This window comes from Equus caballus, chromosome 9 (genome assembly GCF_041296265.1).
Source record: "Equus caballus isolate H_3958 breed thoroughbred chromosome 9, TB-T2T, whole genome shotgun sequence".
In the NCBI taxonomy this organism is placed as follows: Eukaryota; Metazoa; Chordata; class Mammalia; order Perissodactyla; family Equidae; genus Equus; species Equus caballus.
In genome coordinates, this window is record NC_091692.1 from 54206802 (window position 1) to 54225445 (window position 18644).

Consider the following 18644-nt stretch of genomic DNA (forward strand, 5'->3'; position numbering starts at 1 on the left):
GTGGAGAAATTGGAACTCTTAAACAATGCTAGCAGGAATATAAAATGGTTCAGTCACCTTGGAGAACAGTTTCACAGTCCCTAAAAGGTTAAACATTGGATTAACTATGACCCAGCAATTCCACTCCTAGGTATATATCCAAGAGAATTGAAAACATATGTCCTCAAAAAAAGCTGTACATGAATGTCCATAATAGATTATTCGTAACAGCCATAAACATCCATCAATTGATAAATGGATATTCAAAATATGGCATATCCATATAATAGAATATTATTCAGCCATAAAAAAGGAGTGAAGTACTAATATATGCTACAACATGGGTGAACCTTGAAAATATTATGCTAAGTAAAAGAAACCATACAAAAATGGCCACACATTGCACGATTCCATTTATATGAAATGTCTAAATAGGCAAATCTATAGAGACTTAAAGTAGATTAGTGCTTGCCAGGGGCTGGGAGGAGAGGAGAATGGGGAGTGACTGCTAATGGGAATAAGATTTCTTTTGAGGCTGATGAAAATGTTCTGGAATTAGATAGTGGTGTTGATTGCGCATCTTCCTGATACATTAAAAATCACTGAATTATACATTTTTAAAGTGTGGACTTTACAGTATATGAGTTATAGCTTATTACAAAGAAAAAAGATGAAAACGACCTATGTCAGATTTGTATCACACTATCTTATGACCTGGAAGCCCCTGAGCTGGGGCTAGTTGAAAATCCTCAGTGAAAGAAGTTTGTGGTGGTTTAGTTCTCTTGTTTTTTCCTTTTTTTTTTTTTTTTTTTTTTGGAGGATATGTTAATAACCCAAGGATCAACCTCATGGAGCAATGAGCTCACTTTGTGCCTCCCTCACTCCAGGTAAGAATATTTCAAGTGGTACGGATGAGGGGATTGGTACAACTCCTCCCCACCATTGTAATAAGAGCTCCAAGCACATCTTATCAAGGCTGGGTTTGCTGCATCAGCTCCACACACACAGACAGGGAGAGTATGGTCTGCTCCACTAGAATTCTGGAGACCTGTGTTCTAGTCTCAGTTCTGCCATTAACTTAAGCCTCAGTTTCCCTATCTGTAAAACAAGAAGTTAGTATCAAAGTTCTCTAAGATCTTTTCTAGCACAAAGATTCTGTGATGCTAGGGAGGAAATCTCCTTTCTCTCCTACTCCTCCACCCCAACACACACAAACACCCATAAAAAAGAAACATTCATCCGTGACAACTGGGCTATCATTTCCTGCCAAGAAGAGATAAGTTTTGTAGTGTGGCTAGTGGACAAAGGACACAAAAAGTTAAACAGCCCAAGAAATGGTTTTACTGTCTGGGATCCTCAGAGACTGTGGAATGATCCTATCAAGGAGTTCCTAGGTCTGTTTGTTTTTAAGTTGGCGAGCTTGTAAATGGGGGATTGTCTCAATGTACAGTCCTAATTCCACTCAGTGGAACGTGGGCCTGTACTCACAGAACACCTACTCTATTCTGCGCTTGACTTTCCTCATACAGAGGTTGCAGAAATAACCACAGACTCTCTAGCCCACAAATATGTTTTTTTTTAGCTTATGTGATGATTTTTTTTAAAACTGTGCCAATATTCTTGTCAGGAAATTTTACACAAGTCTCTCCCCTTTTGACACAGTCCCCTGTACTCCGTAGTGTCCCATATGCTGAAGTCAAGTTTCAGAAGTCTTTTGATTTCACATTTTCACAGTTGGGTTTTTTTCTTTCATCTGTTTTTTGCTATTGTTTTTCTTATACTCAGATAGCTTCCTTAATCACTTGCCTGGCCCTTGTGGGCAGTCGAGATAACTAGCTACAGCTGGGCATTCACGTCACACCCAAGCACTGAATCAGCACCTGTATAACGAAGACTCCCAAGTCGGTGTCTCTTTTGTCCTCTCACCACACTCATCCAGTAACCAATTCCAGGAAGTGTGACTTCCTCACACCGCTCCTCATCTCCCTCCCTTCATTTCCCCTTTGTACTTCCTTAAACCAGGTCTCCATCACTTCCCGCTGGTCTATGGCAAACAGTCTCCCAAGAGCCTTCCCACGTCTAGCCTCACCCCCTCAACCCACACTAACAGTGACCACAGAGCAGATCTGTAGAAGCACAAATCTAATTCCTGCACTCCTTGCTTAACCCCTCTAAAGGCACCCTGCGGCCTACCGCAGGTTAAAGGGCCAGTCCAGCTCCCACTGACCTCGGCAGCCTCACCTTTGACTACACATGGTCTGCCACGCTAAACCCCAGACCACCTGCCATCTTTCATTTTCTTACCAAATGCACACCCTCCTGCTTTTTCCTGTGCTGTACTCAGGGCCTGCTTTCTATTTGTGAGGGCCTGCTCATCTCTGAATATTCAATTTAGGGGTCAATGAAACTGTTTCTGTTCACACACTACCATCCTCATTTAAAATCTTCACCTGCCCTTTGACCCCTCTGCATCCCGCCAGACTCCAATCAGAACCCTTCATTGCATGTGTTTACTTGCTTGTTAATTTCCCTCCACTGCCCTGTGAGCTCACCAGGGGCAGGGGTGGTGATGAGGCCATCTCATATCCCCGGTACCCAGCATAGCACCTGTACACAGTAGGCGCTTCATACATGGTTAATAAAAGAAAATGAATGTGTGCCTGGCCCACGAAGTTCTCACTAGCTTGTAAAGCATAAAAACACATAGATGAAAGGAATAAAAAAATTCAAGAGAGGATCTACAGCTAAGTGCTCCCTGGCAAGGCAGAAAAAGTAAGTAAACAAGAAGATCATCTCTTGTGTGAGCCGCTGCCATAGATTCCTAACAGTTCCCTGCATCCTCCTTTTCCCCCTCCAGTTTGTAGCCAGAGCAATCTTTCCTGAATGCAAACTTGATTCACGCCCATTGCTTTTAGGAGAAAACATAAGAGTCCTAGGAGTGAGGGCTCTTCCTGTCTCTGCATCCTCCTCTCCCACCTTCCACTCCAGGCTCTGCTTCCCAGATGCACTGGCCTTCTGCCAGTCCTTGGTACACGCGCTGCCCTCCCCCAGCACAGGGCAGATGTCCATGCTGTGCCTTTGCTAGAAAACTCTTCTCTCCTTTCCTTACCAAGGGAATTCCTATCAGCCTCCAGCTCGAAAGCATTTGCTGCTCCCTCAGTGCCTGACTTCCCCAATGAGAGGTCAAGGAGATGTCAAGGCCTCTATAACACCCTATTTGGCAGGGGGGACAGAGATACATGTGCGCCCCCACCATCTCATCCTCTTGGGCCCCTTTGCACTAATCTGGTATCAAATGAAAGAAGGGGGGGTGAGGCAGCTTTCAGTCTCTTCCCTGTGGACAGGAACTGTCCAATAAAACAATTGCTCAGCAGTTAATGGAAGGCATCCACCTTAGAAGGTAATTTAGCAACCCTCCATTGCTCCCCCAGTGCATTGCATGGGGGATCATGGGCATCCCCCCACCCCAGAGACTCATCAAAGAATCCCCAACCCCTCCAAGGACAAGCAGGCTTCCCCAGGGAATTTCTGGTGAATTCAGTAGTATGCTTTTCTCCCTCTCCGTTACATTTCCAGGATAATTTCAGTGCCCTTTATAGCTGAAATCTCTTACCCCCACCAGCACGATATCCTGCAATTAAATGCTTTTCTCAGCTCTCTAACTAAAGGAGATGACTGCCTCCCAGCGTGCCTTGGCTGACCCAGAGGTGAGGGCCCAGAGATGGGCTCAGAGAAGGCGGTGAGGAAAAGCAGGCTATTCCAGCACTACTCCAAAGAACCTGCATCTTCAAATGCTTCACTCAGCAGGCTCATGGAACAGACAGATGGTCAGATGGCCATCCCACCCCAGAGACTGTTTCCCTTCCCACCCTCGAGGAGAGGCAGAGCCTATAGGCCCCAAGTTCCCCACCCCAGGGTGGGAGCGCTGGCCCCAGACACAGTTGAAGAAGTCTGAATTAGGATGTCAGGTACAACGCCCTACATTACTGAGGCCACCCATCTCTCTGTTTAACATAGCTTTGATAAAGAGACTTGACATGCCTCTATTTTGTTTCCTGCTATACAGCTGATAAGGGAGTAAAAGTCCACTTAGAGAGCCTGTGAAATCAAGATGACAATGATCAAGAGTACCCATTACCTGGAATATGATTTGACTTGGTTCTTGACCTTCAAAAACAGAAAATTTCATGGGTTTCAGGGGTCCACTAAACATTCCCTCTTGGCCATATCCAGTTGTCTATTAAAAGAAAGAAAGAAAAAGAGAAAATTAGCATCACTATCTATTATGAATGTATATGTGTCAGCTGTTGATTTTATTATGGTTTTCAGGACTGATACAGAAAACATAAGGTTCTAACTGGGCTCAAAACAACATGAAATCTAGTCAAAACAGTCAGAAAAGATCTAATATTTGTTGAGGCTCTCCTATATCGAGACAGTGTACTATGGGCCTTGCACTGCTTTTCTCATTTACCCATTTAAGCAATCGCCCTGTGGCAAGAATATTAACATTCCCCTGTTATAAATGAGGCCCACAGCAGTTAAGTTACTTGCCCAGAGTAAAATCCACAAGTGGCTGACACAGCACACGCACTGGCATCTGACTGAACAAAGCTCATGATCGTCCCGCAATGCCACTCGGCCTTCTAAACTCTGCATGGCTTCACACCAGCTTCTCAAACACCTCCCTCCCCCCCATTACTTCGTAAGGAAATTCACAGCAGATTCCTAGCACTCCAGAATTCACAGTCACCTCAAGGACAATTGAATTTATAAAGGGAAAAAAATATGTAGATATGTTTAGTACAATGCTTGCTTGATACATAGTTACCTGGTAAATTTTAGTCAAATTTTAATCTGAACTACAACTTTAAGAAAAGCTTAATATTTTAACATTTGATTAGCAATCTATACTCATTTAGAAAAATATAAAAGCACAAAATGTCTACTTCAGGCAATGTTTCTAAAATCCAAAGACCCTGAACTTGACAGGCAAGCAGCCTCTGTGGATGCCCAAATCCAGGCTGGAATAACAGCAAGTGGCGACTGGGAAAGGAAGAAGAGCTTGCACTTGCTAAACGAGTATGTGCTGAGCTCTGTCCGAAGCACAGTTAATGCTGACAACAACCCTATGGGAGTAAATTATCATTGTTAGCTCCATTTTACAGGTGATAGGACTGAGACGCAAAGAGTTTCAGTAATTTGCCCAGGTAGTGGCAGGAAGCAGGATTCAAACCTGTGACTGTGGAACCAGCCCTTTCAGCACTACGCCCACCAGAGGGAGCAAAAGCAGCTGAGGCAATGTGGCAGGAGAGCAGGCAGTGTCTGGGAGGCGCAGGAACGCAAGACTCCCATCATTCCAACACAGGAGGACAGGGAGCATTCAGCAGCAGCCCCTGCCATGCCTTCGTCTCCCACCACCAGTGCACCTCTGAAGGGAAACACAAGGCAGAGTGCAGCAGGTGGCATGCAGGAAGGGACAGCCAGCCGTAAACCCACCCACGGAGGGGTGCCCCCTGGAACAAGGGATTTAGCATGCCTACAAGACGCTGGTCTCCCCTCCTTCCTGAGTAGTTCTTCAGGTCTCCTCCTTGTGGTGGAAATCAGGAGTGGGATAGGTTAAATCAGAAGTATGCCATGGAAAGTTAATGATTTTTGGAGCTGAACAGGTAATACCAAAAAAGTAAGAACTGGGGGGAAGAGAATTTGTTTTCCACTTCTTTATGGAGAACAAGTGCACCGTTGGTGTGGAAATGCTGGGAATAACCCAAAAACGATTAGGATGAAACTGACAGGAAAAAAGGTCTTACACTATATACCTTGGTTCATTGATTCTTAAGTTGATGCAAGTTGTCCGGCAAAAAAAAACAAGAACACGGAGGGCTTTGGAATTTGGTTTCCTCTCCCTCAGAGTTGTGGTAGGCCCTTGGATTAGCTGCTCCCAGCCACTGCTGACCTCTCTCCCTTGGAAAGCCAAATGGTCTCTTTCCCAGATTCCCTTGCAGCTAGGAAGGTGGCCAGGTGACCCAGCTCTGGTTCATGAAACAAAAGTTGAAGTCTGCTAGGGGTGGTTCTGGGGAAGCTTTTGTTTTCCTGATGAAAAAGGACAGATGTGGCTGGCATTGCCCTTCCCCCTTCCCTGTTGTTCTTGCTCAGACAATGGACCTGTGGCTGTACCTGTGCCAGCCGCTATGAAACCATGAGAGGACAAACCAAATTAAATAATGGTGGAGCAAAGAGAAAGAAGTCCAAGTCTCTGATAACATCATGGAACTGCTAACCCTGCCCTGCACTGCTCACTTCGAGCTTATTTTTACCTGAGGAAAACAAACACCTATTTACTGGAGACACTCCAAAGTTGAATTTCCTGTTGCTTATAGCTAAAAGAATTCTTAACTGGCAATAATTTTTTATAGACTTCTAGCTCAACAATTCCTTTCAAGGTTTATCTTCTGCTGGGGCTCTTCCTCCTTTCCACTCCTTTTCTACATCTCCTGAAGCTCCATTAGCTCCCCTAGAAGATGGGGCACAAGAACGGGATGCAGAGGTCCAGGTACCACCATGCTTAGTACAAGACAAGGGCCGTGCTTTCTGTGAGGCTCCTAATTAACAGCAAGCTGCCTTGGTCAACTTACTGCTCACATCAGCAATGATGTCTTTCAGTTGATCACACCAGTGATGGCATCCAGAGAAAACTACATTAGTCAGGCAAACGTCACAAACAAGGCTGCATTTTTCCTACATAGACAAGCTGGCTCACTTATCAGGAAAGGAGGATATGTCCCAGTTACAAGGTTCAAAGTTGGGTTCTTATATCAGAACAATAAATCTCTCTCCCTGCCCATTAAGATGACTGTCTGGGCTATAAAGATTTCAAAATGCATGTGCACACTATGAGTCATCAAGCCAGACTGCCAGAACTGGAAAGAATGGCGTAGTAGAAACTCGTGAAAGGACAAGAGGGTTTATGCAGGAGTTGAAGGGAATAACACCCACCACCTTGCACAAGAGATAAAAGGACAGGAAGAGAACGGAAGTGACATTGTTGAGTGTTTCCTGTGTGGCAGCTATGGAATTAGACCCTCCACACACATCACTACTTCTGATCCTCAACAATATCAGGAAAGTATCTCCAGAGAAGTCTCAAAGCAGAGACACAGATGGAGCTGTTGGACCACCAAGCCCCAACTCGGAACCATGCTGCTACACTGCCTTCCAGGCCAGCAAAAGACACATGCAATTGCCAGACTCACCTGCCTAGTAGCTGTCCTCATTGTACTTTCCAGCGAGAGTTCTCTGCATTGATTATATTGTATTTGTGCCCAACTCTTCTTCCTTCTGGAAGAAGCATAGTCCCAGGCAAAACTCTAAAATAGGTGACTTCTTGATTTCCCTGCCTCTCTATTCAGCACTCTTTCCCAAACCCTGGATTGCTTACTTGCTCTCTTTTAAGTGCCCTTGCAATACACTTATGCAGTGTTTCTAACCCCTTTATGAAAACCAGCACTTGGAAAAGAATAAGAAAGTGACTTGCACTATGGAATAAACGACTGGCAATCATTTTAAATTGTTACCTCTGTTGAATAGTCTTATGCGGAGGGAAAGAAGCTCCAACTAAATTTCTAGTCTTCATAGGAGAAAGTTTGGGAGTAGGGGTGGCTGGAGGCAGGAGAGAGAAGTAGCTCCATCCCAATGCCCCTGAAATCCCACCGCACAGACAGCAACCCTCCTTCATCCACAGACAGCTGTGCATGTGGCTGTCTCCTGGGCAAGGCTCTTGCTGCCTGGAGTGGTTTAGGCAGGATTTCTTGCTCTATGTAGAAATCCCAGTGGTATGAGAGTAGAGAGAAGAAAAACTTGTTTTCACCTTTTACCTAGGAAGAAAACTGCATGTCCCCTTCTCAGACAAGAAGCACATGGGCCCAATAATATCAAATTATCATGATAGAATCTTCTCTCTCTTAGATCTCATTGCTGGTTCCCAATATAATTCCATAATTGTGTACTTAATTTCTATCCTGCTCCTGGCACTGTGCTGTGTGCTGAGGCCACAAAGAGGACTAAAACACAGTCTTCCCCATGGAGGTCAGAGTCCATATGAGTGTAGACACTGACTATTTAAATTGCTGTAGTAATAATAACAGCCAGTATTTACCAAGAGCTTAGATTGTGCCAGTTGCTGATCCAAGGGCTTATAAATGCCTTATCTCATTTAATTGCCACAACATCCCATAAGGCAAGTACTCTTATTAGACCCATTTCACAAGGCAGAAAACTGAGGTTCAGAGCTTAAGTAACTCACTCAAGTTTCTATCATTGGTAAGTGGCAGTGCCAAGTTTGACCTAGGTCTGACTTCACTACCACCCTATGATAACATAGGTAGCAAAGGACATATGAGAGAGTAGGAAGAGGAGAGGAGTCAGGCGGGGATGTTTGACCCAGTCCTTAGTCAGTCCTACTGACAACTTTTGAGCCTCTGGTCTGTGAGGATGCACATTGCTCATAAAGTTTGAACTGAAGCTTTTCCCCCCAGGAGGAAGGTTCTGGTAGATTTAGGAGTTTAGATCTATTTCACTCTGTAAATATTTTGAACTGTGTGGGCTCTAGGGGGCTCTCTGGAACTTGAAATTCCATATGTTATTTTTGGGTTCCAGAAGAAATGAACCACAATTTGAAGTGTGAGGATCTAGTAGCTTCCTTTTAAGGAGAAAGCAAATGCTTCAAATACAACAAGTTGTTTGACAAGTGTATGACCTTTATGAGCCTCGTAAGTAAAAAGAAGATGGCAATCCACTGTCTACCGTAGGTCAAGAGCTGGGGTCTCCAGGTTCCATCCAGCTCCAACCTCTAGAAGTCTGTCAGTTGATAGGGTTAGCTCAAAAAACAGCTAAAGACAAATTTGACCAGAAAATTCCAAACCATATATGGGGAGAAAAGTACAGAGCAAAGCAGTTTTGAAAATAGAGAAAATGCTTTTCATAATGTTTCAGTGGTAATTTTTCATGGTTAAAGTAAGAAAAAAAAAGTGTCAAGATTAAGGGACATAGACTAATACATGTATCAGTATACTTTTCTTTCCGGATTCCCTGAACTATACATGAAGGTCTAAACCTGAGTAGACAGATTTATTTTAAACCTTGTCCATTAAGCAGTACTGGCTGTTAAAAACTGGGGAGAAAGTACCTCCCTGGTTAAAGGAAAGACATATGACTTGTCGCCATTTCATCAAAAATATCACATCAGGGCAAACTACATGTCCTTTATATACAATGATTTAGTTTGATAGACTTTTTTTTTCAAGTGATGCTAACCATTGTTTCCCTTGTATGGGGTAGAAGGATGGCAAAAAATATTCTAGTAAATAAATAAAGAACATCCTCTTCTCTTACCAAATAAAGTGTGAGGAGATAGAAGCAGTGCAGCTGGGCTTGCATGATTGTGGTTTTCTTTATTCAAACTCCTGTGAATAAACCAGAGATAAAAGTGATTAGTTACCAGTCTGCTAAAATCATATCTTTCCAACTAGGAAGGATCATTGGATGATTTCCAGTTATAAAACTAGTAGAAAGGGATCCCTAAAGGCCAGCCTCTCCTCCCTATGCAACAGCCCAGTTTCCAGAAGCTTCATGACACCTCATCCATAGCAACACACAAGTCAACATCCTGAAACAAGCTCATGGTAACTCCATTTCTTTAACTGCTTCACTGTATTATAATCTTCTTCATTTAAGGGTCTTAAATGATAGGCAATAAGTATAATTTTCACTCATTATATGGTTGGGGAAGATATGTTTTGGCAAATGCCAGGATAACTAGACACGAAAATTTTTGTGGTTCTAATTCGAAGCTGTGAGTATATGAGATTCCTTAAGCAGAAAGAACCCAACAATGTTCACAATCCTTCATTCAAAGACCTTGCCAGCCATTTCTTTGGTCTTTAAACATAGCTGTTAACCATGCAATATACCTAAGGAAAAAATGTACTTTTTGTTACTCCAAAAGCAACCAAATGAGAATCCAAACTCTGCCCTTATTCTCTTCTCTTCAATATTATTTTCCCTTTCTTCCTTGTGGCTTCACGTTTCACAGAAATTAAACTTTTCCCCTGAGACACAGATTCAAGGCAAACTACACCAATGCTAGGATTACGCCAGAGGAGGTCTTTAGTCTCACGAACAAGTCTTGCCTACGTTTCCTCTTTGCATGAACACAATTCCACTAGTGAATATCACATCCTGGATCATGATATTGCTGGAGGGAAAACATAGTGCACAACTAAAATTGCCTAAAACCACCAAGCCATACACACTTGACAGATTTCCTCACAAATACTACTTGGAAAAGGATTGGAGTAGATTTCTAGATAATTGAGTGACATTTTATCTGAACTACCTAAAATATTTGATCCAACAATCTGCATGGAAATTCTGCTAATTGTCAGGATTTCCCTCAGGTACAAAGACTAAATTCAGACAGTTTCTATGGCCACTATCTGAGAGGCCAAGCATATCCTTAGCAACACAGGTCAAAGGTTTTGGGGGGGGGGGAATAAAGGAGTTTTGAAAAACCACTACCGCTTGCTTTAACCATGGACCACTTACAAATATGGATTCAAGGCTGCTGGCCTTACTGCTTAGGGCCGATGCCTTCATTTAATTCACCACAGCCCACAAAACACTGAATTCCCTCTGTGTCCTGCAGCTGTGTCCAGCCAGGAAAACACAAAGGGAGCTAACACTTACGAGAAGAATTTGCCACACACATGCTAAGACTTCTGTATGAATTATCTTCTTGCTTTCTCATAAGAACCCTATCAAGTAGGGACTATTAAAATTACCTCTTAAAGATCAAAAATCAAAAGGTGAGAGTCAAAGAATTCAAGAGTTTTGCCCAAGATCATACTGCCTGGCTAATTCCACATCTATACCCTTATTCATATATTATTCTCCTTCTGAAAGCTCACATGTCCTCATAATAACATCTAGTATCACTTCACCCATTATATATCTTTCCAAAAATTAAAAAAAGTTGTTTTTTTTCACTCCATGGCTGCTCCTCCTCTTCAGATACTGACATGACCCCCCCTTTGATACATATACTATCACACATATACTAATGTGTTGTACTGCGTCTCCTTTTCATTTCCCCTCTCACCTTGCCCTCAGCAGTCTCCTATTTTTTAATCCAGCCAAGTGCTATGGATTGATTATAGTTTCCCACCAAAAATTCATCTGTTGGAATCCCAACTCCCCAGTACCTCAGAATGTGATTCTATATGGAGAGAGGGTCTTTACAGAGGTAATGAAGTTAAAATGAGGTCATTAGGGTGGGTCCTTATCCAATATGACTGGTATCCTCATAAAAAGGGGAAATTTGGGCAGAGAGACACGTATAGAGGGAAGACTACGTGAAGAAACAGAGGGGGAAGACAGCCACCTACAAGCCGAGGGGAGAGTCCTGAAACAGATTCTTATTGGCCTCAGGAGTCACCCCGTGACACCTTGATTTTGGACTTCCAGCCTCCAAAACTGTGAGATGCTACATTTCTATTGTTGAAGCCACCCATCTGTGCTACTCCGTTATGGCAGCTCCAGCATACTAACACACCCAGGAACTCTGGTTTTGACTGAGAAGGGCACTGCCAGTTCAGGGTAGAGGTGGCCTCAGACAGGATTTTATTAAGGTATTATACATGCAGTGCCCACGGCATCCCAGGGGGTCCACTCACAGCTTCATTGATTCTCCTGCTGGGCTCTAATGCCTCCAAGAGGCATTTTTAGACTCCTGTTGTTTCTGCGTTTATTGAGTAAAGTCAGGGAATTTCTAGGTCCTAGGTCCTAAAACCTGCAAGTAACTCAATACAGAAGCATTGATTTCCCCTTACAAAAAGCTAACGGCAGGCAAACCTTAAATACAGTCAATCACCTCTCATCCTTTTTGTGTAAAAAGAAAAGCATGAAGTGCTTTGAATTAAAATAATTCACCCTGTTCTAGGGTTGAACCATACATTTCCAAAGAACAAAGAAGGTGCAGAAGGAGAGGACTACAAAATTTGTTTTCAAACATCATAGGCAATGTGGGCAGGAAAGGTTGTGATTGGAATTCATAACACCACTAGGACCAAACAGTGCCAAATATTCTGTGCCATTTATTTCATCTCTGCATTGCATATTGCTAAGAGCAGCAGAAATTTTAAAGCAAGGCCAGATATGAATAAAGATCAGATTGAAAGCTCACTCACACCATTGTTCGTCAAGTAATGTTCAGATCAATCATGCCCATCTTTTTGGTCCCACTCAGGAATCTCTGACACCAATTACATCACTTAAGGTTTAGAAAAATCACAGGAGTATCTGACCAATTGCACTCTTGACGAAGTAGGGACCCAATTAAAGTGGCCATTAGTAAGCTAGACATAAACAGGCAGACAAAAAATCAGGGCCGCTGCCTTGTACTTCAGGCTGATTAGGAGAAAGGAAGGAAGGAAGAAGAGAAAGGATGGATGCCCCATCACACACATATATACATATAGATTTTTCTCTCACTAAACCTTGCAATATAGATATGCCAATCTTTCAATATACGAAAATCTGGATTTACACGTATGCAAAATTGGGGGTGATTACTTACATTAGCAATAGATTCATGGTCAGGCAAATGGGCTCATGGGAGGATAGATGGTTCCCCTAGAGGACTTAAAGTGTTTTAAATTTATCTGACTGATTTAAATACAAATTAGTCCCATAATTATTCTTATTAAAGGAAAGACTAATGACTTCTGAGGCATATTTTGAGAAGCGTGCTCATGCTTTTTCCTGGCCAGCTTTCTTTCCACCTGGCACTCCCCCATAGTGAGCAGGGAGGGGTGGCTGGGGTGAGGAGCCCTCTCCTCCAAGCCCCACAGGATGCCCCAGCCCTGAAAGGAAGGGTTGTCTAGCCCAGGGCAAAGGGAAGGGAGGTGCCACACGGGAACAGACAGCTATTCCACCCTGGTGCTCCCCTGATGTCTTAGGCAGGTTGGCAGTGAGGATGTCAGGGTTGAATTCCCTGAGGTGTGCAGATTTACACCTCAGAAACCTAGGAGGGAGGCAGAGGCAGGACTTTCTTTCCTCCATAGCCAGCAGAGCGTCACAAAGGTCTTCCTTGGCCTACAGAGAATAGGAATCACTATTTCTCATAAAAGCTGGCTTAATTATTTTTGACAAAATGTTTCTTCGTGTATTATACAACATTTCCTTGTGTATTATAAAATGTACATTTTGTCAAGCATTTTGCTGAGCATTTTGTCAAGATAAGAAAACCACTCATTCTGCTCTTAGAAATTCAGTATGAGGTAAGTCTAAATTAGATCCCATTCCATAGGATTTAAACACTGAGATTTAAAAACAAATAAACAAACAAAAACACTTTCACTAATACTAGTTCATTTATAAGGAGACACTGAGGCAAGGATTCTAATGACAAACATGTGCCGTCATGCTCAAGTATAGCAGGTTAATTTTTTTATTTCTGTAATTAAATCATAACTGACAACTGGGATGGGCAAGAGAGTAAGGGAAAGTGAATTTAATTCTAGCTTAGTAAAGGGTAACATACCACTATGAAATCTCACTTGAGAGCTAGTGTTTTATAATTGAAACTTGAAAAAATAAAAAGAGCTAGCATTTTGTGAGCATTTACTAAGTTAAGCACTTTGGTCAACTTCTTTCATTTAAATATCACAACAGTCCTATAAGATGGGTCCTGTCGTTATTCTACAAGGCAGGAAGCTAAGCTCAGAGAGGCTGAGGAAGGGGTGTGGATCTGACCCCAGAGACCGAGCACAGAACCCTCCACGTGAGGAAGGGTTCTACTTTAGTTTAAACATTCTTTAAAAGCATAAATCTACGATTTTGATTTCTCTTTGTCTCTAATGAATGCAAGTCCTAATGTTTTAAAATAGTTAAAATATGTTAAGAAATTACTGATCCAGTATATCATAGATGAGAGAATTCAACATGTCAGTCTTACAAAATATTTTAAGAGAAATTAGATTTTGTTTGTGCCACATACACAATAACCAAGGATAGGTTGGTCTGTAACATATGCTTAAGTGAAAAGTCAACTTTAGCGTAATTAATATCTCAACCACAGGGTTAATACCTGCTTTTATTAGGTTAATATTTCTTGTACCTAAGTAAACATTCCTGTTTGTCTTCACAAGTAACAAATAGGTAGGTAGATAGATATTCCCCTAACAAACTTAGGTACCTCTTTCCCTGTTTAATCGATGAGTAGGCCACCAAACAACTAGCTCCATGGTAAATTTGGCACCATGGACTTCTGAATTAATAGAATTTTATGCCAATGAATAAATCTACATGTTTCTACTCATGTGAACTAACACCCATTAAGGCACTTATTTGTGGGCCTTTGGGGAAAAAGCATGACAATGCTCAGCTTTCCTTCTCAGAGTCACCTCTCTTGACATGGTAGAAAAGTAGGGGCACACTCTCCTTTCCAGAGAGTTCCTTTGACAATCAAACAGGAAGCTGAGTTGCTGCCAGGATACATTTTGCCTTTTATAAATAAAGGGAGGAGGTACTGGAAATGCAACCTTCACCTTGAACAAAATGGCTTTTCCCAGGGGACATGTTAGCAAGTTTCAAAGAATGCCACCCCCACACCTCACTGTAAGGCTTATGTTTGAAACATCAGAGGGGCTTTTAAATGCCTCATAAAAAAAAGCAAAACTCAATTATTTTATCATGCTTTTTCTTTGTCGGACCACATTTCTTAGCATAGAATTTATTGCTTTCTTGCACAATGGAAGGTGTAATCCTTGCAGCATTACTGGGTTTTCTTCCTGGAGAGTGAAATGGCAACTCCTCAGTTCGACCTGAGTCATCTACTTGAAATTTCTCACGGAAAGGAGAGCTAACTGTTCATTGAACGTCTACCATGTGCCAAGCAATATACCGAGTTCCTTACATACTTATCTAATTTACTCACAACTACTCGGTTAGGCAAGTATTTTCATTTTATAGATGAGAAAATTAAGGTTTGAGGAGCTTAAGCAATCTGCTCAGTGCCCGCTGGCTGGTAAATGATGAAACTGGCCTAACCAATCTGCCCAACCCTGAAGACTCATAAACTATATACCCTGTAATCCACAATAAATCCACACTCAGTACACTCAGTAAAAGATTCATTTCGTTTCCTCATGAGAGCTGAATGTCGTCCATTTTCCTTGTCATCTAAGCATGTGCTTTCTTTTTCTTTCGAACAATTCCTTATTTGCTATCTATATTTTGAAGAAAATAAAGACAAGAAAATACCAGAGAATGCACTGCCCTTCCAATCTCCTGCTTGGCATGCCCCATCACAGAGGACATCCCTCCCCAGAAAGTCATGCATAATAAAGGAATAACCAAGACAGAAGCAGGCACTGGATCTTTGAAGACACCAGTAAGCTATTCATGACTTGACACGTCAGAATAATTACTCATTAGCAGAGGGTCCATCCATTTGAAAGAAGCACCAGGAGCTGACCAACATGCACATCAGGCTTTGCTTTCCCGATTATGAAGGCAAATCTGTCTCTCTGTTTTCAATTCTTATTCTAGTACTTTTAAGAAAGGGCTTCTTTTCTCCCATGCATTTCCTCTCCCTTGCTGTGTCCCAGACAGTCTTAAGAATCCTAACTTGAATCTTGTTCTCTGAGAAGTAGATAGAATGCTCAGTTTTGAAGACCACATCTGCGAGAGGACATGTTGTGAGAATGAGATTCTAATCCCAATTTCTAAAATACGAGAGCTCCAGAGCATCTTAAGGCTAGGCACTTTTATATTTTAATCACAAAGAATATGTGTAATACTCATTTAAACATCCGAAAACTCAATCTTTCCTTAATTCCACTAACAAGCTTGATTCAACTGAAGCCACTTCATCAAATGAATTTAGAAAAGATAGACTGATGAAAGGAAATCGCTTAAGAAATTATGCACTGTAAGCCAAACTTTTCACACCAGGAATAAACTTCCCTTCCCAGCAATGCTGCAGAGCAGCCCTCAGGGAATAAATTTGTCCAACAACCTCTCAGGTACCCCCCTCCATCACCTATTTCATCAGTCTTGAAGAAAAACATTATCGACATAGTTAAGACATATCAACCCTTACCTTTTCGTAAGTAAATAACAAAACGGTTGTCAAAAGTTATTTTCTTCCATCCAGCTGTTGAGACTCGTTCTGAGACTTGAGTGTCTCCCAGGAGGACACTCCCTCTGCACCGCTCTGCTTCCCCAGCCTCTCCCTTCACCTTCAGTCAAACGTTAACCATTGACTGGTTTTATTGATTTTCAGGAACCAACAGATGTCATAAAAGGTATTATTGTATTCACTCCAGGAAAGAAATGGGTTTGTACCAAAAGAAGTTGATTCACATCTAATACATCTCAAAACAGGTTTCTGAATTTTTGAATGCAGATAAGTAAATTAGAAAACAAAGAGAAGCCAAAGAGAAAAAACTTTCCATGTATTCAACTATCTCTGGAGTGTGAGCTCCCTGACATCAAAGGCAGTTTCATCCATATTCTATACCCCCAACACTTAGCGTAGCATCTGTACAGAAGACTCGACTAACGAATATTTGTGTAAATTTCATGTCTAACACAAAAGACAGAACACAGTCACCAGGTTTGAGCAATGACACAGTTCATCGATAACCAGCCACAAGAGACAGGAAATGACTCAGAAGGTGCCACCAGAGATACAATCTGGCTGCGCCTGCTCCTGAAATTCAACGTTCTCTTCCAAGTCTACACGAAACAACCAGCAGTAAATAGCTTCCCCCCAAACACAAGCCAAGTCCTTTTTTCCCCCCACAATTCTGAGAATGGATTTACTTAAGTTATCTTTTCCAGTCAAAATGAGATTTCCAATTAAACAATAAAAGCCAATAGACCCAGATTTCTTAAGTCAAGACCTGTTGGCAACTGATTCCTGATTCCCACACCTCAGTCACTCTGGGAACCCACCCTGAAAATGAGAATCAGTGTCATTTTTGTGTCAAATATGTCACACTTTACCCTGTTTCTGCTGACCTCCTGACATTCCTTTCTGTGCTTCCCCTGAGCTGTGTCGTGTTTTCCATTCGTCTCTAGGTGTGCATCTAGCACGGTCAAAACAGAAGAACACAGCCTACTGTCTAGATGGGCTTCCTCCTTCCCAGATCCCTTGAGAAGATTTCATGATTGCTGTAAGCCTCATTTATCTTGGAGGCCCTGAAAGTGAAACCGTCTAGTCGCATGCCAGTTCTTAGCATACTTGTTGGACCAGCAGGTCCAGGAAAGGTCTTGTTCCTTTGTCTCACAGCCAACATAACTATGTTTAGGGAAAAGAAATCAGTAAGGCTAAGCAATTCTCAAATTCTTAACACCTCTGCCCTCCCATTAGCTGAATAAAACGATCTTGTTCTACAAAATCAAATAGCTTCTGCTTGTGTGTTTCACTTCCTGGACTCAATGACAAACATCTCACAGCATTCCTCTGAAAGAAGTTTACTTCTTCACTGGGAACTTTTTAATAATGTAGGTAAAAAGTGCTTTTAAATCTAGAAATATTTTTTAAAAGGAAGTATTTACATATATCACTTTTAGTCAATATTATTTTTCAGTAATATTATATAACTATGTTCTTGGCATATTGGATGTGCCAGTTAAAAAATATGTCTTCTCCTTTAAGCTTTACAACATATTTATGAAGTAGATTCCATCTTATAGACAGAAAATGGAGGCACAGAGAGGTTTACCTCTTGCCTGAGTCACATAGCCTGTAATTACAGAATCAGGACTCCAACTCTGGTTGTCTCATTCGAAGTCCAGCTTATTCATCATAACTACAGAATCTGCTGGATTATTTTCCTTTCAGCTCCATGTGAATAACAAAAAGTCCATAGGAAGAAGTCCGTCTATATAAGCCCATTCCTAATGGGAGATGGCCAAGTACCTAAATTGGGCTTCCCTGTACATTTTACGCTACTTCTAGCCTCTAGCTTTCGAGTCAGAGAATGAGATTAATTCAGCCCTAAAAAGGCCAAAACCACCCATCAGAGAAATCAACAGGTGATTGCATCTCTGAATTATAAAGGCGTTTCCTGTGGTCTGCAGAATAACAGGTTACCATGGCTCTGAGAGCTGTCTATTTCATCATTTGCACATTCCTCCAGATTTAAATCCAAAGACTGAGAGCATGTATGTTCTGCCCTGTGTTTCAGAGTGAACACCACTGCATTTTAAGAGTCAATTTTCATGCAAAAATAAGACTGGTAGTTCAATAGTTTAATACTGACTCAGTAATAATAGGAATAATAAGGAAAATTTCATTGATAAAGATTACTGATTCCCTTTATCAGAGCAAAGGAGATATAAATGATTTACATGATGGAAACAAGTGAACAATTGAAAGGATTTGGGCAAATACTTCTGACTAGCAGCTCTACAGTGTTAAACGCATTTTGGTGCTTTTTTCCATAATAATGTTTTAACCATTCCTCCTACATTAGCCCTAGAAAATATATTTGTATTGTTTAATTTATGGACAATGCTAGTTAGCAAGGAATAAAGTTTGGATAGCCTCCCATGCAAAAACTTTATGAAAATTTAGAATTATTCTTAAAATTCAAAAT

At 41.7% G+C, this 18644-nt stretch overlaps 1 protein-coding gene across 2 annotated transcripts in view; it reads right to left on the bottom strand.

Moving 5' to 3' along the window:
- Nucleotides 1-17249, bottom strand: part of CDH17 (cadherin 17) — a 62839-nt gene extending 45590 nt beyond the window's left edge. Inside the window, exons 1-3 of one of the 2 annotated variants that reach the window (XM_023648693.2) lie at nt 17047-17249; nt 9370-9440; nt 4118-4216 (exon numbers count right to left, since the gene is read on the bottom strand). In XM_023648693.2, coding sequence (XP_023504461.1) covers nt 4118-4216; nt 9370-9414 — 144 coding nt within the window. In that variant the 5' untranslated portion in view covers nt 9415-9440; nt 17047-17249. Of the gene's footprint in view, nt 1-4117; nt 4217-9369; nt 9441-16138; nt 16653-17046 lie in introns of those variants that run through there. The other variant, XM_070222300.1, reaches the window with a different exon arrangement.
- Between the last annotated feature and the right edge of the window lie 1395 nt (nt 17250-18644).